Source organism: Pyricularia pennisetigena, chromosome 3, assembly GCF_004337985.1.
Source record: "Pyricularia pennisetigena strain Br36 chromosome 3, whole genome shotgun sequence".
In the NCBI taxonomy this organism is placed as follows: Eukaryota; Fungi; Ascomycota; class Sordariomycetes; order Magnaporthales; family Pyriculariaceae; genus Pyricularia; species Pyricularia pennisetigena.
The window spans coordinates 7,330,546-7,353,141 of record NC_043742.1 but is presented as its reverse complement, the minus strand read 5'-3'; the positions used below and the strand labels follow the sequence as shown (position 1 = coordinate 7,353,141).

The 22,596-nt window shown below is 51.5% G+C and overlaps 9 protein-coding genes across 9 annotated transcripts; 4 read left to right on the top strand and 5 right to left on the bottom strand.

Annotated features, from left to right (window-relative positions):
• Window positions 1-988: 988 nt before the first annotated feature.
• PpBr36_03752 (uncharacterized protein) lies at window positions 989-3,018 on the top strand (the record flags this gene model as incomplete). Its single annotated transcript, XM_029890922.1, has 3 exons — window positions 989-1,057; window positions 1,630-2,548; window positions 2,897-3,018. 3 exons carry the CDS (start codon window positions 989-991, stop codon window positions 3,016-3,018), a joined length of 1,110 nt encoding a protein of 369 aa, XP_029753074.1.
• Window positions 1,621-2,547, bottom strand: PpBr36_03753 (uncharacterized protein; the record flags this gene model as incomplete). The annotated part of the gene is made up of 1 exon (XM_029890923.1): window positions 1,621-2,547. One exon carries the CDS (start codon window positions 2,545-2,547, stop codon window positions 1,621-1,623), a length of 927 nt encoding a protein of 308 aa, XP_029753073.1.
• A 1,695-nt stretch (window positions 3,019-4,713) lies between the features above and the next one.
• PpBr36_03751 (uncharacterized protein) lies at window positions 4,714-6,444 on the bottom strand (the record flags this gene model as incomplete). Its single annotated transcript, XM_029890921.1, has 1 exon — window positions 4,714-6,444. The coding sequence occupies one exon, from the start codon at window positions 6,442-6,444 to the stop codon at window positions 4,714-4,716; it is 1,731 nt and encodes a 576-aa protein (XP_029753075.1).
• A 1,069-nt stretch (window positions 6,445-7,513) lies between these two features.
• On the bottom strand, window positions 7,514-10,176 carry PpBr36_03750 (uncharacterized protein; the record flags this gene model as incomplete). Its single annotated transcript, XM_029890920.1, has 2 exons — window positions 7,514-9,970; window positions 10,141-10,176. 2 exons carry the CDS (start codon window positions 10,174-10,176, stop codon window positions 7,514-7,516), a joined length of 2,493 nt encoding a protein of 830 aa, XP_029753076.1.
• Window positions 10,177-11,096: 920 nt separating this feature from the next.
• Window positions 11,097-11,717, top strand: PpBr36_03749 (uncharacterized protein; the record flags this gene model as incomplete). Its single annotated transcript, XM_029890919.1, has 1 exon — window positions 11,097-11,717. The coding sequence occupies one exon, from the start codon at window positions 11,097-11,099 to the stop codon at window positions 11,715-11,717; it is 621 nt and encodes a 206-aa protein (XP_029753934.1).
• Window positions 11,718-12,615: 898 nt separating this feature from the next.
• On the bottom strand, window positions 12,616-14,262 carry PpBr36_03748 (uncharacterized protein; the record flags this gene model as incomplete). The annotated part of the gene is made up of 2 exons (XM_029890918.1): window positions 12,616-12,659; window positions 12,711-14,262. 2 exons carry the CDS (start codon window positions 14,260-14,262, stop codon window positions 12,616-12,618), a joined length of 1,596 nt encoding a protein of 531 aa, XP_029753933.1.
• PpBr36_03747 (uncharacterized protein) lies at window positions 14,219-14,504 on the top strand (the record flags this gene model as incomplete). Its single annotated transcript, XM_029890917.1, has 2 exons — window positions 14,219-14,345; window positions 14,422-14,504. 2 exons carry the CDS (start codon window positions 14,219-14,221, stop codon window positions 14,502-14,504), a joined length of 210 nt encoding a protein of 69 aa, XP_029753932.1.
• A 2,112-nt stretch (window positions 14,505-16,616) lies between these two features.
• Window positions 16,617-19,778, top strand: PpBr36_03746 (uncharacterized protein; the record flags this gene model as incomplete). The annotated part of the gene is made up of 2 exons (XM_029890916.1): window positions 16,617-18,067; window positions 18,125-19,778. The coding sequence occupies 2 exons, from the start codon at window positions 16,617-16,619 to the stop codon at window positions 19,776-19,778; spliced, it is 3,105 nt and encodes a 1,034-aa protein (XP_029753931.1).
• Window positions 19,779-20,160: 382 nt separating this feature from the next.
• PpBr36_03745 (uncharacterized protein) lies at window positions 20,161-21,155 on the bottom strand (the record flags this gene model as incomplete). Its single annotated transcript, XM_029890915.1, has 2 exons — window positions 20,161-20,811; window positions 20,931-21,155. Coding segments are annotated over 2 exons (876 nt in total), but the record flags the coding sequence as incomplete, so codon positions are not given.
• Between the last annotated feature and the right edge of the window lie 1,441 nt (window positions 21,156-22,596).

Below are 22,596 nucleotides of genomic sequence, written 5' to 3'. Positions count from 1 at the left end.
GCATCGTCTCTCAGCTCAATCAAAGCCTTTGATTGCGCTTTTCTCGAATTATGAATACCCACCACAACATGGCGAAACCCATCATCCATGACGTGCTTACTTGTTCAAACTGTCTGTCGGTTCAAGACGTGAGCTGAGAAGCCTAATCGCCTCGGTCACGCAATTTCTTGTACAAATATTATTTTTATGCTCCACTGGTTTTTATGTTTGGGGAAACATAATAATGGCTGAGTGAGAGGAGTATAAGAGCTACGGAGCGACGAAATTATACAGACAGATTGATCACAAGAAGGAGCATGGTGGATGAAGAAGCAACCGAACCTTTTTCTTTTCTTGTTACATAAGTCATTCTCTATTCTTCCAGTCTCTGCATCATCGGGGGAGCGTTCTCATTTCATTTTCTCTGCTTTTCTTTTTCTCATCTTCGGCCTGGGCCAAAATACCCCTCTGGAAAAGTTCGTCTGTCTGGTCACTACTGATGGAATTCGGAGGACCAATCCAACATAAAGAAATCGAGACAAGGGTTGGGGAATGGAGGAACGTTTGACCTGCCATACCGCTCGGTCCGATCAACGCCACAACTAACAAAAAAAAAACCGATATAACATGAACAACACCAAAAAAATGAGAAAAATGGACTTATTGAATTCACTTCTGGTTCGCTGCTCTTTGGGTGACTGTGAATGTGTTGCTTGGTAAAAGGTCTTTTATTATTTTTATGAGTGACCAGAGAAATTCTCAAAGATGGTAGGTCTTACTTCATCCTTTTGTATCATTCAGAGCTCAGGGGTAATATTGGGTTTATGCGAGTATTCTAGGTAAGTGATGAGCATTTGCGCCACAAGTATAATTCTACAACCAAGAGAGATTACTTTTGGATCCATGCAACCAATCCGCCACTGGAGATTATCAATGGATAAAATGGCCGAGTAGAACGATAGTCAAGTTAGCATTGATGTGCTAGCTACCGGAGCTACCGGCGGCCACCATGGCCAAACGCCAGGTCTGCACCGAGGAAAGAAAATGGCATGCCACCGTGCATTTCATCATCGAGTTCGTGTGTTCATTTACAAACGTCTCTGTATTGCTCAGTATGAGAGGGGAAAAAAAAAAAAAGTAGCTGTGGTCGCATTAGGACCACTGCCTTAGTAGTCTGTTAAGAAAAAAAAGAATTTGAGGTAAAACAATAGACCGCAAATGAAGAAGTGAAAAAAAAGTTGGGAGGGAGCATACTGGGTGTTGTGCCCAAACTCCCGCCCCTGAGACGGAGAAGGTCTGCACTTGTTGCTTTTNTTTTTTTTTTTTTTTTTTTTTTTTTTTTTTTTTTTTTCTCCTGTTTTTCTTTTCCTCTGTGATGAAAAAGAAGACAAGACGGGTTGCTTGCAATTTACATGAGAAATGAAATGTCGAGTGAGGCATGAAAGATGTTCAAGAATGGTCGAGAAGCCTCGAGATTAAAGTCTGCCGAAGCTGTAAGAGGCATGATGATTGTTAGTCAAAAGAAAAGAAAAAAAAAAAGGGGGGGGGGGAGGGTGGTGGCGGAATCAGGGGAAAAGTTCGTTGGCGAGTTGGGACTAACCTCGTAGACATGCCCTGACAATACAAACTGATTCATGCCGTCTACTCGAGCGAGGCAAGCACGTCCCTGGCAGCCAGATGGATGGCGTTAAGGTCGCGTTGGGCCTTGGTGCAGTCGCCGGCGGGGCCGTAGCAGCGGGCCTCGAGGCCGCTGATCTCGGAGCGCTTCCAGCAGGGCTGGCCGCGGCGAGGGCACCACTGGCGCTTGGTAAGCAGGTCGGCCTCGGCGTCCGAGACGTCCCGGCGGCCCAGGGCGACGGGCTCAAACACGTTGTCGCGCTTCCAGCACGGCTGGCCTCGGCGCGGACACCACTGGCGCTTGGCCAGGTCGGCGCCACCGCTGGACCCCTCGACGGCCGCCAGGAGGGCGCCCACGGCGCGCTTGGCCACGTCGCACGCCTCGCCGGCCCCGTCGCAGTGGCGCTTGTCGTGCTCGACGTCGCGCTTCCAGCAGGGTTGGCCGCGGCGCGGGCACCACTGGCGGGCCTCGAGGAGGGGGGCGGCGCCCTCGTCGGGCTTCTCGGTCTTGGGGGCGTCGGCGTCGGCGTCGGCGGCGGGCTTCTCGTCGACGGCCTTGGCCTGGACGCTGGTGTCGGGGTCGAAGTAGCGGTCGAGGTAGAGGTCGTTGTAGAAGGCCTCGGGGTCGTCCTGGGTCGATGCCAGCAGGGCGGCCAGGGCGTTGACGGAGCGCTTGGCGTTGTAGGCGGCGCCGCCGGGGAGGTGGGAGAGGTCGCGGGCCGTCAGGTGGCCATCGGACGGCGACGTGGTCGTGGCGACGTCGCGGGCCTCGTTGCTGTGGATGGCCGAGACGAACGCCTCGACAGCGCGCTTGACCTTCCAGCAGGGCTGGCCGCGGCGGGGGCACCACTGGCGGGCTTCGAGGGTGGCGGTCTCGCCGTTTGCGATGGCGGCCGCGTTGGCGGCGGCGCCCGCGCCCAGGATGAGGGTGATGACGGAGACGGTCTTCATTGTAGGGAAGCTTGTGTCTTTTGTCTTTTTTTTTTTTTGTGTTTTGTGTTTTTCTGAACTTGAGAAAGTGAATACGTTTGACTCTATTGCTACTCTTGAAGGAGTATATGTGCTTTGTCGGTCAAGGAAAAGGAAAGTATCGAAAGGGTTTGGTTCTTGTCTGAGAGGACCTTTGAGCGATAGTAGCAAAAAGAGGTCAAGACGAACTGGTTTATAGAGTGAGGTCGAGCTCATCTTATAGAAGGATTCAGTTCTTTATCCTAGGAGGAGGAGGAGATGTTTTGATTTCTGGAATTTTGCTGGCAATGGGACAGAGCGTTGGCAGACAAAGCTCTAGGTTGCTATTCAGGGGCATTGTCGTCTAATGGAGGCGAACCCCTGAATAGGAGCTTCTGTTCCCAAAACGAGCAGACGGTTGGGCATTACCCGCCGCTTAACTCCGAGCACGGAGCCAGCATGACCAAAGGATAGCGTCACTGCAGCCTGGGCAGAAAAAGAAAAAAAAAGATATTGCTGTACTCGGATGGGAGCACATGGCCAAACAGGCCAAAGAACGAGACAAGCCGACTCTCTATTCAGGACTCAATGCAGGCAAGTCAATGGGAAAGTATCACTTTTCGCCCCCCCCTCCCAAAAAGAATTGCGACAAAAGATGATTGATGATGGCAGTCTCTACCTGGTATGGTCAGTTGAGGCAAATGTTACAGGCATTGTTGCTGAGGGTGAGGTGAGTCTGATCTGACAATACAGATGAACGTCACTCTGCTCAGGGAGACTCCGAGCTTGCAATCACATGTGGTGTAACCAGCAACCAGCCTCGAGGCATGAGAGTGGCAATAAGAAAACATCCCCTTGCAAATGGTAAGCGAGACTTCATGATCACAATCTACATGCCCGCCCCTGAACAAACGTCAAGTCCGCATCGGTTTGGGCTCTGGGTGCGAAGGGATTTGCAGCATCAGTTGACATGGACGGCACAGAACTTGTGGCCGAAAGCAAGGATATACTTTACAAAGAATAGCCGTGGTGAGTGTGTGGTTGCGCAGAGTATTGGTTGGATCTGTCGACTTGATTTTCCCTTTGATGTCGTTGAAATTCAGCCTATTGAGGTCTGGTTAGGGCTCTATTCACAACCGTTTTGGGAGTGGCGGCGTTGATGTCTTGGGCATTTTTGGCCGTCGACGCTAATTAAGGTACCCAAATGCAGAAAAAGGCAATTTAGTACTGGGCTAGTCTAGATCGAAATCATGGGGAAATTCTTCAGCTGCATTCAGGCTTGTCTGCTTGAATTGCGAGTTCAAGTGTGTGGTTGTACCAAAGGCCCCCAACCGGTCAGTGTTTGCAGTGTTCTCATCTGCTTTTGATTTCCTAGCAGCAACAGTGCAATCTATAGAACCACATATGCACAGCACCTTCTAGTAAAGGATCTACACCCTTCATCGTGGCGTCCGTCTCTCTCTCTCAAGCTGTATCGATGACATACTAATCTGAGCTCCCCGGATCACAAGAGACTTTGACCCTTGCCATGTGAATTAAACAAAAGGAGGCTAGACAGGAAGATGACAGAACGAATCACCCTGTCCCTACAAAATACAGCCATGCATGATGCTGGCATGTCCGAGTCAATAAGCTCATTATCTACGAGGAATCCCGTATCCGGGTCAGCAGCCTATCCTTCTGCTGTCCCCCAACGTCTAGAGCAGTCTGCTGGTTCCCTTTGTGTATCGAGCTTGTTGAGGCTTTTTTTTTCTTTTTTTTTTTTTGCCTGTCACCGTGACACAGAAGAGGCATACCATGTCATTGCTTTATGTCCGAGAACGGATTCGAAATAGTCAAATCTTACAGCCAACAGGGTGGCAGGCATGCTGCGGTCTAGCCGTTCGTCAGGCCACACATAGTGACATGCACAAAACAAGGCCTTGGATGATCTCCTTCAAAACCCCGACTACGAGCAAAGATACGTGGCACCAAGAGAGAGTATTAGTTATGTCATAGTGGACTCTAGGTGAAGTTTATTCGGCAGTGTATAACAGCCTAATGCTATCGTTTTCATGTGCCCAAATACTTTGCTGCTACCAGCGCAGCTCAGTGCAAGTAAGTCTAAAACCACACAAAATGCCAGTCCTCCTCTTTGCAGTCCCTCCCTAGCCGGTACAAGCCAAGCCCTTAAGCCTGGCAGTCCGGCTTGCCATCCTTGGTCGGTAGGGCCTTGATTCGCCGAAGTGTCCTCCCTCCTGCAATTGACAAAGAGGCAGGGACAGACTGAGGGGTGACTGGGGTCACCTCGACGATTGTCGGGCGGGGACGCCGAGGGACGAAAAAGGTCCCGTCATGGTCGAGATCCTGCTCGCTGCGCTCTGCCGGCTGGGATCTGACCTTCCTCGTCCTGGAAGGGGATGCCAGGGTCGTCGCAGGAGTGTCGCCTGACCTGCCGTTGACGCTCGTCGCGCGGCTCCTGCGCACCGACGTGGGGAGGGGATTTCTGTCGTCACCCACCTCCCATGATTTGTTCCTGGGAGAAGGGGGCAGAGGTTTGTCCAGAGGGATGTGAGCACCCACTCTTCTTAGTTGAACGGGCTCTGCCGTGCAGGTGCTGGCTGTGACTGTTGTGTTGGCCGCATTTGTTGTCGTCGCCAGGCCGCGGCTAGGGAGGGAGTAGTTCTTATAGTAGTGGTACCCTTCTCCCGGATTTGCGCGCTGGCCGGGAACGTGCTTCTGCGCCTCTCGCTTGACTGCAATGTCCGCGCGGAACTTGGCATAGTCGTTGGCAACACTCGAGGGCTCGAGAAGTATGGGCATGATGCGAGGCGCTGGATTCTGTTCCCTCACATCCAACATGCCATTTAGTCGCGGCTCGACGACCCTCCCGCTTGGAAGGCTGTCTCTGTCGTCCCTCCGCGCGGCACCTGGCTTGAGAACCTCACCAGGTGATAATAGGGTGACTTCACCCAGGTGTTCCTCGACACAAGCCTTTTTATCGCTGTTTTCTGTTGGGAGAAACAGAGAGTCGCTCCTGTGAAGCCTGGAGGAGCCGCCAATGCCAAAGTCAGGTCCTGTGCTCATTATCGAGATAGCATCCTCTTCTCGAGTTCTGGTCGGTTCTTCTAGCGAGGGCGCTTTGTATGGAAAGAAATAGTGCTGTGTCATCCTTGGGTTTTCACTGACCTGATGAGGAGCCGGGGCTGCTCCCGGTGCTGGTACCTTTGCCGTTGCCATCGCTGTCGCCGGTACTCCAGAAAACTGCGGTGCGAATGCCCCCCGGATGGCCGCCCCGGCCAAATCAGCCTTAGTGGGCGCGCGGGCCGGAGTAAGCTCCACCATGACAGCTCTAGCATTGGTCATCTCCACGGCCAGGGCCAGCGTCGCTGGCAGCGAATCAGTCGTCTTCTGGTCGGTCTGGCGAGATGCAAGTGACGGCGCTCGATGGTCAGCGGCGGAGCCGGCGGTAAGGCTCCTCATCCCGCCGGCAGCCTCGAATGCCTTAGTCGACTCTTGCACCTTCAAGTCGATGATGGCCTGCATCGATGCTTCCAAGACATCATGCTCGCTGGGGGTGGTGCTAGCCCGGCTGATCACCGAGCCAGTGCTATTGCTGGTGCTGCTGCTGCGGGTAGATCGTGACGCGGTCGATGATCCGCAAGAAGACGTGCCCTTCTGGGTCCGCAACTTCTGATCGAGGTTGTTTGGCCGCGTCTGCAATCCAATCCGCACCGCTTCCTTGCGAGCACAGCCGGGACATAGTGATTCTTGCTGTGTGTTTGACTCCTCAAAGTTCCTGCAGTCAGTCGTTGAGCTTCTTATTCCAAAGATTGTTCTGGTTTGATGGTCGCACCGAAATGTGAATGCCACCCTCGAATGGTGGCACTTGGTGTAGACAAGGTTCTTGCGTACACACATTTTGTATGTTGATTTTGGTCTTGGGCGACTTCCAATGAGGTGGTAGTGTTTCTGATGTTTGATGGTAGATGGTAGATGGTAGATAGTAGATAGAATGTGTGTATGCAAGCTTGCGCTGTCTTGATAGACCAAGTATACTGAGTGCCAAGCGACGAACCGCGGTGATTGACTTTATGTATATCTCGGCTTCTTTGGTATTAGACAAAGCTATTGTTCATCGAGGAGCCGATCGACATGAGAATGTTCTTTGTTCACCCTCTGAAATGCCTTATTTCAATGCCCTATTGTCGTCTCTTTGTCACTAACTCAGCCTTTATCCTTTGCCTCTTTGCCCTCTATTCATTCTTCTGGCTCATTGTCTGCACAACCTACCATGGCGATCTATGTCAACCTAAATTTTACACCCACAAAGCTCCATTGACCGGAGAATCACGCATCATCAAGTATTCGAGGACAAATCGGATTGCATTTCTTGCGGCATCGCGGGGACTGCATCTCGGATTTTGTTTTGTTTTATCTGCATGGCAATGACGTGTATATTCAACCGTTCGCTTTCATAGTTGCGGTGCCAAGCTTTTCTCGTTTCGAATTATGACATCGACATCACAACCTTCCCGTAGAAACACAAAGGGGTTTGTGGCCATGTCGCCTCCGGGAGTAACTTCGACTCTGCTGCGCCGCGGCGCTAGATCTAGCACCGAGATTTTCCTTCCCACATCACGTACCCCGGCCGTCCCATCATATGAAGAGACAGGTTTATTGAAGGTCTTACTGGCAGAAGTTCGTATCAAGGCTTTTGAATCCTCAAACTTCCCTCCACGGCACATCCTTGGTCGCACACGGACGCCGCAGCCTGATGAAAAAACGCGAGGGCACAAGCTGAGTCTGGGCTCGCAGGGCCCTGTCCTCTTTGCAATTGGAGAACCTCGTATCTGGGATGGTCCTTGCTTCCAAAAACAAACAAACACGGGTCTTGTTGGTCAGAGACCGGCCTCGATCTTTGCGGGATGCGCGCCAAACATCTATCCTATGTCACAAACAGGTCCTTCAGTAAAGACATGTATTCATATCATGCCATGTACTTGTAGCCAGACTCATCTAGACGCTCTAGATACTCTCGAGCAATCAAATCCTCGATCCGGGTCTTGATCATTGCCACATCCGGCTGGAATCTCGAAACAAGCTGCCCAATAACCTCAGCGAGGAGCGCGTTATGTGCCAACTCCTTGCGAGACTTCATGATACGCACTATGGCTGCATCAATCATATGTCGCCGCGTCTCGTCGTTCTTGTCCTCAGTCCGTTGACGCTCTTCATCCCCTTCGACCTTGGACTGCGAGTTGATGACCGGCGCCTTGATCTTGATAGCCTTGCTAACGAAGCCTGCATTGAAAGAGAACTTGTCTCCAGGTCGGATAGTCTTGGTCGCAGGCTCCTTGAGTAAAACTCGGGCTTTCGGGTTGATCGACAAAGACGCAAGAGCCCTTGACAGATCCTTGGGAGGAATATTGGTTTCTGCCTGAATATCTTCAAAACTCAGAGTCTCGCCGTCTTCAAGGCTGTTGAACAGCAACAAAACGACCATTCCATAAGTCGATACGTTAAGTTCATATCGACGCTCCCGACCAAGCGGGCCTGACATGCCCTTGACTGGTGGAAATACGCATTTGATATCTGCGCTGCCCGCTGACCCTACCCAGGTTAAGACTCTGCCACTGCGATCCTTCAGGTAGAACTTGAAAAAACTATCTTGCAGACGCTTGATCTCGGGTGGGTAGTTGCAGTCCACTGCAGGCGGCCCGTCTCCACGTCCTACCTGGGCAGAGCGGCCCATGACATCTGGTGGCCAGCTGTTGCTAGTCAAGACGCTGATGGACAAGTCGATTGGCTTGTGGTTAACATCCACATCGCCCAGCGAGCGAATGTGCTCGCCGTACTTGGTCGACAGCTCTTCTGATATAGTGATGTCTTTGAACATGCCTTCGAACTTGGAGGTGAAGTGTTTACCAAGCTCTAGCTGCATCATAGTGATCAGCTGCTTCTCTGCTTCCTCACTAGAAGCTCTGCTGTGCAAGAGCCTTCTTCCGAGGTGCTTCTGATAATATCTCTCAAATAAATCCTTATCCTTTAGGTACCTGATCATGACGATCGACCTGTCCAAGATGGCTGTGACTTCCAAGTCTGACTTGCCGCGAATGCCGCGCTTCAAGTTCTCGTCAATGTAGAGTGAAACAAACTCTGAGCTTCGTCCAAACTGGTGAATGAAATCCGAGAAGCCTTTTGTCATAGTAGTCTGTAGGCCCGGGTCTTGGGCGAATGATTTCTCCCAGATGATATCGAACTTTGCTCTCAGGTCCAAAACATCATGGACCCACTTGATGGCCGCGGCAGTCTGCTGGGCTTGTTGGGACAAAGCCTGGGACTTGGGCTTTTCTGCTGCTGGATTCTCTGCTGCGTCACCTTGAGCGACGGAGAAGTCGATTGTACTGAGATTTTTCTCAATCTCAGCACCCAAAGCCAAGATGCGGTTGAGAACGCCCTTCTTCAACAAATCCTTTGATGGGTCTACCCTGGCGACGAGCTGATAGAGGATGCCCAAATCCTCAACGCGATCGTCGTCCAGCATCTGCCTCAAGCCATTGTTCTCTAGTGCAAGAAAATCGTTGAGATGTGCAGAGATAAGCTCCGCCTCCACCGCTCGCGCCATCTTTTCGATCGACAAGGTGGAAAGAGTCGTCTTGCACCTATCCTCCTCCTCCAGTAACCTCCTGTGCGTCTGGCGAATCCAAATGCTGGCATCACCGTTTCGCAACAACTTCAAGGCCTCGTTCCTGTAAAATGTCCGACTTGCCTCGAGCAGGTGTGGCTCGAAGCGAACAAGATACAATCGATCGGCGTCCATCTCCTCGTCGGTTTCGTAAAGATCTTCCAACATCTTAACACAGCTGTGGATGAGGGAGCGGTTGATGACGTCTCCCTCGCGCTCCATATCTATGTGGTCGAGTATGACGGTGCTAAGGATATCGAAAAGACTGAATGTCCTGTCATGGCCGACGACGGTGTTAGGGTTGACAAGGTGGTCACGAAATAAGCCTATTGTCGTGACGAATATTGAAGTGCCCCGGCTCTCCTTCAGGAAACCCTTGTCCAGGTACATGAGGATGTCTGCAACCATGTTCATCGACGTCCGGTGGTTCTCCCAGGCTTCCTTGAGGCCCTTCATGAACGTGTCGCCCATCTCGCGGCGCTCATGAGCACTGGTGCCAGCCTCCACCGCAACGTTGATAAGGTTGGGTGCAATCATGGCTTGCAGTTGTGGGATAACCTGTTCGGCAAACCATTTCCCCTCGAACTCTTGCACGAGCGTGTAGAGACGCTCGCCTTGCTTCTTAAGCACGATCTTGTAGCTGGCTCGGTATAAATGCTCGAATAAGAGACGGCTCGAATTTCGATTGTGGATGTCCGTGAGCGCCTCCCTGAGGACGTCCCACTGCTGGTCGAATTCGTCGGTTTCATGTCGGAGTGACTATTCATTAGCAGGAAGCAGCGGCATGGTCAGCAAACTGCCCGAAAGCATTCAGATGTAGGGCCTCCGCGAAGCAGGGCAGTGTCGCTTCGCCGATGGTTGTCGAGCATGTTGGGAGGATAGCTTGATGCTGAAGCACCCAGAGAAACAAACAGCTGGTAGACGCTTACCCGCTTCGGCGGCCGTATCTTGTTCTGGCGCTGCATCGCGACACACCATCGGCTTCCCACCAGCCAGCCCAAGATCCCCGGGGAGCGTCTGACGGGGTTTGCGATGTTAACGTCGATATTATTACAGGTCGGATGTCGCAGTGGTGGATCGTCAATAGTGGGTGGCACAAGGACGAAACAGGCGACCTCGTGACTTCCAGAGCGGCAGCCGTGCGGATTCAAGGGATTGAAGACCTATCCTTCCCACACGGTAGGGGATCCTTGGACGGCGACTTGATCAAGAGTCTGTGTTTAAATGTGAGTTGGAGGCGACAAATAGGTAACAAATCAAGACGATTAGTCGCCTGCCTTTTTGATCCGGGAGCTCCAAATGTGGTTTGCCCCTCATTAAAGTGGGGATACGCTTCCAAACTGTGACCAGGTCTCGCAGAGATGGAAGAGCCTGGAGGATGCGACGAACTTATAATAAACAAGGTGCGCACTTCGTTTCAAAAAGCGGGTGCATGGGGATCAGAATGTAGAGTGGCCAAAGTGGCCGGGAAAGAGTCAGATTTTGTGACAGTTCTCATGAACCTCGAGGCAGCCTCCAGCCCTACAGACTCCTTCGAAACTCATGCTGGGGGAATGGATGGCTGGATGGTGGTTGTTTAAAGTGGCTGCAGATCATAACCCAACCAACCCCACATGCGCGTCTGGTCGAAGACTTGAGACGCGGTCCTTACCGTCAACCCTTGAACCGCACTTTCCACACCACGACGTCATTGGCTGATTCAAGGAGAACTGCGCATCAAAAATTTTGGTATCGCATTTGCGACTCTCTTGGCATCATTTGACTCTGCGATTGAGCATTAGCATCACACCGCGCCGTCCAGCTTCAACCAAGTTGATGTTTTTTTTTTTTTTCTTTTTTTCCCCTTCTCTACAGAGCCTATTCGCTTCGCCTTGAATAATCCATCATGGCCTCGGCTCTGTCATCCCAATATCTCAGATTCTTACCCAGAAGGCTGCCGCAAAATGCCACATTCTCACGGAGGTTCACGTCATCACCGGCGCCAAAGACACTTACCTGGAGCCAAGCGACGCAGAGCACCTCAGCATTAATGTCAAGGCCGTCGCGCCAACAGCATCGCTCCTTTGTCATCCCGCGACCGAACAAGCCCTCTCAGCCGCAACAGTCATCATCGCAAACGCCGCCCGCCACCGTCTCGTCTGCCGATGCGAAAACCTCGGCCGGAGCGGCTCCCGAACGCTCAGAGAGGCTGCGCGTCGAGACCCAGCCGCACTACAGTCTGCACTTTACGTGTGTGCCGTGCGGACACCGCTCGGCGCACAAGATATCCAAGCAGGGCTACCACCACGGCTCGGTCCTCATCACCTGCAGCGAGTGCAAGAACCGCCACGTCATCAGCGACCACCTCGGCATCTTTGGCGACCGCAAGGTCACGGTCGAGGACCTGATGCGCGAGCGTGGCCACTCGTTCAAGAAGGGCGTGCTGGGCGAAAACGGCGACATCGAGTACTGGCATGACGACGCCGTGCCTGGGGAGTTCACCCCCGCTGCGGATGGGCAAAAGTAGGGCCGAGAATTGCCATGGGGATGAAAAGCTGTTACTCTTTTTTGTCTCGGTGGGCATTAATGAGCATGAATTGTATGTAACATATTGTATTACATTAGGTGTATCTTAGAATAATAGACATGGAAGCTGGTAATGAAAAGACCGGACCAGTGGGTGCATAACAGCAACAAAATCAAACCGAACTACACGAGCCGTGTCTTCTCTCACGATTCTGATATACTTTCATGCCTATGAGCAACACAGGACGGGCCCAACTTGTCTCTTTTGCATAGTTGCTGGCCTGCCAAAATCTTCAAGGCGGTATCCATCAATTTTTCGTCAGTAGTCGATCTGCTGAACAGCCCACAACGGGTATGAGACTTTAGAATCACCTATTTAAACATAACTGTTCATTTGCTGCCATTTGAATTAGATGAACTCTTTGTGGCCGGAATAGAATTAGAAGAGTCTAGAGTATCTGAAATGGGCTATCAAAACATTCTTGAAAAAGTGAAGAAAAGATAGACACATAGAAAGAAGGAGGACTGGAACCTCAAGAAGTTTTATCGTACAACCCACTTATACCCCTACATCTTGGTGTGGTCGGGTAAGCTGTAAGCTAATACTCGTAGTCTCAAGCTTTTATCGTCGTATCCCCTTAGCCCATCCATAGTCTGAAGGTGACATTCTCATGACGTGACCCATGTACTGACTCATGGTGCCAAAAGTTCGATGAGCAACGATCTCCCATCATTAGCGATGCTTCCACTGACTCATGTCGCCGCGAGACCAAGTTCTTGAGCTGGCCTGGACACATATGTATGCTCGCCCTAGACATAACTGGCTAGTCGCCCGTGTTCACCACCCAAAATATCAACTCATCTGGCTTCACACCACGATTCTCGGTCGTTGCTTATTCTTAGGTCTTCTCAATGACCTTGTCCGCATCGGCCGACGACTGAGCTGGTTGTGTTGATTCGAAACCTCTTCTTTCTGCTCCTTCTCATGTTTCACTTCCCTTTCCTTTCCATCCTCTGCTTAACTTTTTCGACTTGAGAAACACTTTTTGGTACCAGGGAATCAAGCGGTCACATCCCTCCTGGACTGGCTGGGTGCAGGCCAATCTGATAACCTCTTCCCACATGACCTTCTCGATATCATAGCCGGTCAGTTTGTTCAACACCGACTCGTCACCCCATAGAGGGGTGTGATGCCCGGTCCCATTCACTCTCAACACTTTGTCCATGACCTCGTTCAAGGAGTTTTGGATGTCGACCTTCAGGTTGTTAAAATGTATAAACATGTGCGGTGCCCGGGGGGAATCTGGGCCATCCACGGCATGATCGCTGTCCTGGGCTTTCCAGAGGTTAAAGTCCTTAACCGGATCGGCCTGCTTCATGCCCACGCCCTCAAATGTACCGTTAAGCCACCTGCCCAGGAAGCCTAGGACCGTGTGTACATCCCAAAATGGCTTGTCAAGCGCTATGGCGGCGTGCAGGAATGTCTCTTTATCGCCCTCGCCGTGGCCACCCTGAGAAAACAGCCTATAGTACACTTCCGGACCAAAAAAGTTATAGTAGGTAGCGAGTAAAAGGTCCTCGGCATGGGTGGAGCGTTTAATCATGAATACACCCGATTCGGAGGTGCGTCGCGTCCGGACAGTTGGCGGCTTTTTAACACCGGCTATTTCATAGTATGTTGGCGATACTGTTGATATCCACAAATCGGGCCAGGTGACCAAACCATACGACTTGTATGGGTCGACATCAAACAGGTGGTCAGGGCTGTATAGTGGGTAGCAGTCCGCATCGAGGAATAGCACATCGTCAAACGACGAGAATAGGAGCGAAAAGACCTTGTATTGGAATTTTTCCAGCTCGGGCATATGGGGGGTAGTGCCAAACATGGCATCCATGCTTCGGCATTCCACACCGAGGTCGAGGAGGATCCCCTCGCAGAGCGCGCGGGTAGAGTTGTCGGCACCATCGATGAAGAGCTGCACGGGGAGCTTGGAGCCGGTGCGTCGGAGCATGGTGAGCGATAGAATCGCATTTCCGACGTACTTGCCACCAGCGGTCATGACGATGCCCTTGGAGTTTTTCGTGTAAGGTATCATCGGACCTAACTGCTTTGCGCTCTTGACCATCTGCGCATGAGTGGACTTGAGCATTGCGCGATCCGAAGCGGGCATGTCGACGTGCTCTATCCGTTGAGCGATATCGATTTCTTTTGCCCTCTGTACATTTGGGTCCATGTCTTCAGCGGCTGGGCTCGGTTGTGTGAGCTTGATTCCCTCGATTTCGGGATCCGCATTCATGACCGCATCGAGGACCGCCGTCCAATAGTCTACTAGCTGCGGCGAGGGTTCATCGTCAAAAGCTGCCACTGGTGGCTTTGATACAATCGAAACAGTTGGTGAGCTTGTACTGCCAACCGGTGCTTGCTGCGGTTTGAACATTGTCCGAAATCCTGTCTCTGGTTGGGATCGATGAACTAGGAAGATAAAAAAGAAGCCAATAATTATGGCCAGGACCAGCGGCCTGCGGCTTCGTGGCGACAGGATCATGATGACCGCCTATGCCTATGGCGACAATGCGCCTCTCAGTTCGCTGCGAGTAGATGCAGGCAGGAGTGTAATGTGCCTCGGAGGTGAGGGATCACGCTGAGCACAATGCCAGTCGGCTGCCTGATGGTGTTTCGCAGAGCCCCGATCGTTTGCCCATAGATTGCGCAGATGGCTTGCGGGAGGGCGTCGAGCAGGTCTTGGTCTTTGGTTCCCGGAATGAAGAAGAAAGAAATGCGGCGTAGAGCGGGACAAGGTTCGAAAGTTTGTGGAATTCGGAATCACCCAACGTCGATTTCTTTGCGAGCAACAGACCTTGGATCAGATGGCTTCGTGGGGTCAAGTCGCAGTGGGAATTTGACGGGTCTTCGGGGGACAGGGAGCAATGCTGCACAGACAAGGTGACAGGATCTGGGCTGAGAGAGACGGGATGCAATGCCTCAAATGACACCTTTGTGGGCGCTGTTGCGGAATGTGGGTGGGGGCTCGTAGAAATTAAAAAATAATGGAAAGAACGGAAGCGCACGCCAAGTAATATGAAACGATATAATCAAATCTCTTGGTGATCAGAATGCCACCTTGAGATGCAAAACTAAATGAACAATTAGGGAGAAATCAGCAACACCCTCATCAGTCAGCTTATCCCCATCGCCAGGGAGGCTTATGCCACCTTTTAATTTGTCCGGGGAGCATGCCATCATCCAGTCCCACGCGTGCATCCACTAGACTAGACTAGTCGTGCTCCTCCCTTGCCCCGTAAAATTTATATTTATTCCTTCTAAGCCAAGTTGCCGCGCTAAGCCTTGTTTTGATGCTAGGGATTGGATCCCGTCATTTTTCTGACCGTTACATGTCAAGAAGAGAAGAACCGAGTCTAAAGAGCCAAGCACTTAGTTTAGCTCGCTTTTGCTTCTACGGGACGTCGATTTCTTTCTAATTGTATCCTGGCGTCTAAAACGAATATGGCACGGACAATGACTCCGGGTGGCTGTTTCCCATCTATAAAAAGGCGCAGTTTCCTCTAGGCATCCGCGGACAGGAACAAATCCCCGAGTTGCGATTTACCACATTTATTGACCTGCTCCCATACTACCTATCTTAAATATCCGTCAGAGCCAAATTTGACTTTTGATATTAGGCTTTCATTCGGACGTACCTTGCAGTAGTCCAACCATCTAAATCAGACTTTGATGGCTGCCATCTCATAATAACTCATGAACATGACAACGTCAATGTTTATTCAGAGTTTCTGCATGGTTGTGTCTTTTTTTTTTTTTTTTTTTTTTGGAAAAGTAACGTGGGTGGAAATCCATGTGTACAGGCTAGGCCCTTGCCGCCCCAAATCTCATCTCAATTATGAAGACCCCCAGGTAAGCAGGGGTCTGAGGTTCTTTCCCAGGTATCGGTAACTCAGGGGTACATCTCCACCCTGAGGATAACGTCTGAGTTTACCGTTCTCGATATCCGCCATAACCGCCATTTTCTTAAGTATGCCGCGATACTACGTAAGCTCTTGCACTCAAAAAAACCCAGCCAAAAGGCGAAAGCTCCCGTCAATGACTAATGTCAGTGACTTCGGTAAATATAGCCTGCAACATGAGCACTGTGATTAAAGTAAAACTGAAAGAGCTGTCTAGGTTAGCCTGGTTAGATTCTTACCAAAGTAGATGATAATTAAGCTCCTTGACCAGCCGCCCGTTTTTTTTTTTTTTTTTTTTTTTTTTTTTTTTTTTTTTTTTTTTTTTTTTTTTTTTTTTTTTTGGCACAGGACGAGAGACCCCTGAAAGATGTAAATCAAACGTCCAGCAAGAGTAGGCCTGTCTCAAGATTCTATTCGTGAGAGTGGGGTACCTACTTGGGTACCGTGATGACGTATTCTATTGGCTCAGTCAACTCCCTGATTGTCTTTGAGTCTAGACCACATAGTTCCAATCTTATCCGCTCACGTAAGCCAGCTCACCCGTAGACTTTGATTCGCTTATCTACCATGGACGGTGCCCACCTTCGGTGTCAAGATCGGATATGCGGCACAGCGTGGGATGGTTTGTTAGACGTGGAGCCGTCTGTCCAATTCGTCCAATTGGAAACAAGCCGATGGGTAGCATAGTTGAGCGCGTTGACCTTGCCTAAGGAAATACGATTAGATCCCTTTAGCGTTGCTCCCCTGCAAATTTTGCTATCTTATCAAGTGTTCACCGCCTGGCATAATTTCAAAAAATTCCAATCCCGTTGGTAGGAGAGCGGGATGCGCGTAGTCGTGCTGGCGATATACTGCTTTTTTTTTATATCTGTTTTGCTATCGTAGTTCCTCTAAAGTTCATTTCTAAAAGCTTATTTCTCCCTTGGCTCAGGTCATCATGGCCAAGAAACGATCTGCCAAGGGCGCTCCCAATGGCGCTCCCCAGCCCGCTCAAAAGCGCTCCAGGTCGGACGGCGCAAATACGGCAGCCCCTAACAAACAACAGGCTCAGCAGCAAAAAGCCGCCACTAACAAACTCTTGGCGGACAAGCGCCTGTTCGTACAAGAGATGAAGCAGGAGGACCACGAACGAGAAAGGGCCCTTTACAAGCTTCTCAGCAGCGCAGATGTGGAAGACCGCATCAAGGCCAGCAACGTTATCATATCCTGTCTGCTTGGCAGTGGTGATGAGAACAAGGGCGTTGACGAAAGTGTGCTGCGCCGACACCTGGAGCGGCGACTTTTCCGTGGTCTTGCTAGCGGTAGTGATGCTGCCAGAGTCGGATTCAGCTACGTTCTGGTCGAGCTTCTTCGACAGCTGGTTGGAGAAAAGAATCTCGCCGAGTCTAGGTATCCAAGCCTTGGATTTGATGTACTTCTGGAGATGCTGGTGCAGAAAACGACTCCTGTCGGAAACGTTCCAGGCCAAGAGGAGCGCGACCATCAATGGGGCCGGTTGTTTGGTCTACGGTGCTTTGTGCAGGCCGATGTGCTCTTCAAGGAGAAATCGAGGTGGAAGGCTGTTCTAAAGATGCTACTGCAGCTCGCAAAGAAGAAAGCCTGGCTACAGCCGCAGTGCGGTTTCGTCATTGCGCAAGCATTGCCGCTGATGAAGCGTAAGCTTGCCGAAAAGACACTTGAGGAGATTGTCGAGGCCGGTATGGCTCGATCTCCGGAAGGGCTTGGTATCTGGATAGCTGCTCAAGATATTTTCTCCGATATCAAATTGCCCAAGCCATGGCAGGACCCTCTGAGCACCAAGTCTCTCCAGGATGTCGCTACAGTGCTCAAAGGGAGCACGCAGGATACCTCAGACGAAGACGTGAAAGCAGCGAAGCCGTCAATGACATTGACGCAGCTGCATTTTGCATGGGATCTCATCCTGGCTCGGTTTAGGAAGCAGGAACAAAAATCAAAAGAATTCAAGACCTTTTGGGATCGCGTCGTCGATCAGTCTTTCTTTTCCAAGAGCGCGACTGACACGCAAAAGCTCGTTGGTTTCAAGGTCTTCCAAAAAGTTCTGGAAACTTGTCAAACATCACCGAGCATGATCAGTGCCATATTCAGCCCACATCTGATGACGTGCCTCATGAATCAGGCTTCACAGGAAGGTAGACACAACAACCGCGCAGCGATCAAATCTTTGAAGGTCCTTGAGTCTACCGTCGAGCACCACCCACAATTGCTGCCGACTATATTGCCGAGGTTGCTTGGCGAGAACGGCACATACAATTTCGACGAGAGAACCAATAGCAAAACGGTTGACAAGATTCTGCGTTTCACCCGTTTTGAGGACGGAACGACGGTTTTGGATCTGCTGGAAACCCATGTTAAGCAGTCACCTTCCAGGTATGTGAATAGGTCTTCTCTCTCAAAGAGGGCAGTACTAACACCAAGAATTTGTAGCGACGAGGCAGAGAAGCATTTGCGCATATATGCCGACTATGTAGCCAAACTCGCCACTGTGGGCACCACATTGAAGGACTCGGACGAGCAAGACGAAGGATCTGTCGGTGGTCTTGCTCTCCTGGAACTAGCCAAGCTAGCATACTCGAGTTCAGAATCTGGCTTGAGTGAGCAAACCAGGACAAGCCTCAGGGGCCGGCTCACTACATCTTTCGCCAAGGTAATTCGGCGTCCCGAGGATTTTACATATCTGTGCGATGCCATTCTTGCTGTGGATTCGGCGGCAATCGAGATGGATGAAGAGATTCAGGCTGAGCTTGCGGACGCTCTCGAAAGATTGCAAGCGCTGGTGAAGCCCGCGGGCAGCAAACGAGCCGAGGCATTGCAGGTGCCGCGGCAAGGTCTGGCACTGCTTCACGCCATCGCAATCCTTCAGCTGTATAACGAAGACCCGGATGCACTGGAGATTTTGGCAGATACAAAACAATGCTATGAAAAATTGCAGGAAAAACAAGCAGCCAGTCATGATGGCTCGGGTTTGGCCGAGTTCCTCATCGAGATTCTGCTGTCGATGATTGCGCAGCCATCTTCCTTGATGCGGTCAGCTTCTGAGCTGGTTTTTGGCGCTTTCAGTCCTTTCATGTCAGCCAAGGCGCTTGAGTTGCTAACAGACCCCCTTGCTGTCGAGGAGAATGACCGCGGCCAGAAGGCATTGTTCAACACTGCGGAAGACGAAGAGATGGATATTGACGCTGAGGAAGGCAGCGGAGATGACGAAGAGCTGGATGGCCTCTCAGAGATTGACTCAGATGTAGAGTTCATCGGCATGGCCGATGCGGGTGAAGATGGAGATGATCAAGGTTCGGAGCAGAGCAGCGACGATGAGGCGGATGAAGCAGATGAGGACGATGGCGATGAGAATGACGACATTCTTGCCAATATCCTTGGAACACATCGTCTTGACAAGGACAACGAGGCCGACTCGGACGACGGAGACTCGGATATGACCGACTCAGAGATGATGGCGCTCGATGGCAAAATGGCGGAATACTTCAAGCACCGAGTTAAGAAGAACAACAAGCGCAAGGACAAGAAAGATGCCAAAGAGTCAGTCATCAACTTCAAGCGGCGCATTCTAGGCCTCATCGACGTCTACGTCAAGAGGCAAGCGCCGGCGGGTAACACGGTCGCTTTCGAATTGCTGCTGCCTCTTCTTCACTTCATGCGCACTACCAGCAGCAAGGAGCTGTCTGACAAGGCGTGTGGCGTCTTGCTGGACTTTGCAAAGTACAGAAAGAAGAAAAATAAGAAACCTGATGCAGAGGACGACGAGAAGCTCGATGTTGAGCGGCTTCTCGAACGGCTGGAAGGGATTCACGAAGAAGCGGCTAAGTATCCTTCTCATGCGTTTGCGAAGGCCGTCTCGGCGGCCAGTCTTGCAATCGCAACCGCGCTGTATAGCGCCAACCCGAAGAATTACAAAAAGGTCGCCCGTGTCTACGAGAAGTCCCGTGCGGAGTGGGTGGAAGGCAAACCCATTCAGCAGTCTTTCTTTGGAGACTGGAACAACTGGTGCCAGTCGATTTCCCAGGCGAACGTACATGCTACTAGAGAGCACCAACAGGACGATGCCTCCAAGGCCCCGCAGGCCTAGCGTGTCAAAAGGGCTAGGAATCAGTTGAGGAGGTTATGTACAGAGTTTTGATTGTTACAAGTCCTGGTTGATAGTTGACAGAAGTGTACAGTGCATAAAGACGGTTCACTGGCTACGTTTTCTCTCGATCAGTCTTGTGATGAATGGAACACAGTTCCGAGAGCCCACTTTTCTCTAGCTACTTTTGTGGCCTTTAGATCGCATGTAGACATCCTTTGCGTACACTGCTTCTCCCAACCACATGTGCTTTTTACGTGGATATGCAACTTGCACGATGCTCATTCAGTGTTATTACAAGTCGTAGAGAAACGTTTGTCTAGGTTTATGTCAATTCGACGCAGTCAACGCCTCGTGAACTTCGAGAAGTCGCTGCATCCGACTATTACTCCTCCATTTTCTCGTCATCCTTTTCGTCATCATCGTCATCATCACCCTCGATTGCCTTCTTCGCCAACCTCTCGGCCTCTTCCAGCAACTTCTTGGGTACCTCCTCGTGACGGCCCTTGGTGGGACCATCCTCGCTGCTGATCCAGGTCATCTCCAGCTCGAACTCCTTGTCCTTGTTGTCGTCATGTGCCACGTAGATGATCCTTGCTGCCTCCTTGACGGCCTGTTCCAAGCTGATGCCATCACCGCTGAGGTCCAGCTTCTCCAGCTCCGCCTTAGCCGCCTGTCGCCCCTTGCCAGTGGCGGCGCCGTAGTATCCCCAGTACAGGCCGCTCGGCTCGATCATGTACAGCTGGGGGCCGCCGTACTTCTTGTCGGTGGACTTGCCGCCGGCGCCGCACGACGGACCGACGCCAACCTCGCCATCGACGGGGAGTTCAAGCGATGAGTCCCAGCCCGCCACTATGGCGGTGATGCCAAAGGGCCGCACGGACTGGTACAGGGTGTAGGCTTGCAGGTAACCGCCCATGCGGGAGGCGAGCTCGGGAGTGCCGATGGGGGTTTTAAATGTGTCGCGCCAGGAGCGGGCCTCGTCGCGGGCGCGTTCGACGAAGTGGCGACCATCGGGGATCATGCCGGAGTACGCCTATTGGGAGAGAGGGCGGGGGAGCTGAGCATTAGTTTCTTCTTTTTCTTCAGTGAGTGGCACAACCACGTCGCCATGACGTCTTGACCGCCGTGACGGAGGTGCAACATGCTACATACCACACCCAAATGCCTGTCCACAGTCGCAATACGCTTGTTGGCGCCGGGCTTCAGTAGCTTGGAGGTGACGACCTTCTCGACGGCAAGCACTACGCCGTCCTTGCACCGGATGCCAACCGAGGTGCCGCCATTCTCAACCGCCTTGACTGCATACTCGACTTGAAAGTTGCGGCCGTCGGGTGAAAAGATGGAGTTGGCGAGATCGTAGCCTGTTCCTATCGACGTCTGGGGAGAGCGATGATGGGTGGGGATCAGTTAGCGGAAGCTTGGGGAGGTGCAAAGAGAGGTGAGCTTCAACTGACCATTGTGGCGGTTGTGACGTGATGTGATCTGGTTGGGCGGCGGATGTGACAGCAGTTCTCAATTTGCTATAGCCTTTATGCGGAGAACAGGCTATTGCGGGTGGTTTCGTTTATATCAAGAATCTTATCGTGGGTATCTTTTGGTTGTCGTGAAGTTGCGGTTTGTGGTGGATGCACCAAGAGCGGGACATCCAAGCTCCTTTGGTTCCAGGCACGCAACGGAGCTGCGTGTTGCGTGGATGATGGAAGCTAGAGCTGAACTGTGGCCGTGCTTGTGGCTGACAAAAGTGGCACCCACCCCACCCTATTCCGCCAGATTAACTGGCACATCAGCGAGAAGTGCTATCGATTCACGAGCAGCCACAAATCTCGGCCCACATTGACCTATGCGATGATTTTCCGAGGATGATTATGCTCGAATTGACCAGGTACCTTAAAAGGAATCACCAGATGACACCGGATGACGGCACAATCAGAAGCTTTCCAGATTACTTCAACATGACATGTCTGTTCAACTTCAGAGCGACTGGAGCATACAGCATCATCATGGTTCTAACAAGGATACCTTCCCGATCGCCTTGATCTCTGTTCTGGTTGTAGGAAAGTGCCAGCACATTTTCCTTTTACAGACTGCCAATCGCATTGACCATGTCAGAAAAACAAGCTTGAGTTCTCGGCCAAATATCTCCCGAAAGCTCGGGTTGGACGAGTACATGATGGACAGCAACTTGTAGAACTTGATGGCATATACCGCATTCCTACCGTTGAGGTCTTCCACGGGGTCCGACACTCGAATATGCTTCCGATACTCAAGAATTATATGGCCTCCCAAGTTTGCACCGAGGACTGCGACGATGGCAAGGTCGGCTGCAGACGATGACAAACCTCATTGTGGCTCTGGCAGGCACATGCATCAAAAAGACGCATATCTCACCAGGACTGTTGGGCTTAATTTTGCCTGGTCACAAAAGATTCTACAGACTCACCATCCATAAATCGATACTCTCTTATCTCGACAGAAAAGCGACAAAGTCCACACGAAGACTGCCTTCTTTCAGGGTTTTTCAAACCCTCTTGACCACCTCCCTGCCCTTTGCGTGCTTGGTGTCCGCTGGTGATGGCAATGATGGCCCTGCACTGGCTCGTGCCATAGGCTATCTTTCCTGGTTCAGATCCTGGGCCTCGACACGGCGTGGCCCGAGCCACACCGTATTCCTTCCTTTGACCGCACTGCTGCTGGGTACAGCCACGTGGGTGAGGCCCTAGCTGTCATAGTGGGCGGTGTTATGGTCATCGTGGAGATGGATATCTTGGTATACAAATGTCAAGAGCAAAGTATAAGTGTATTGTGTCGTGGTGTTTAA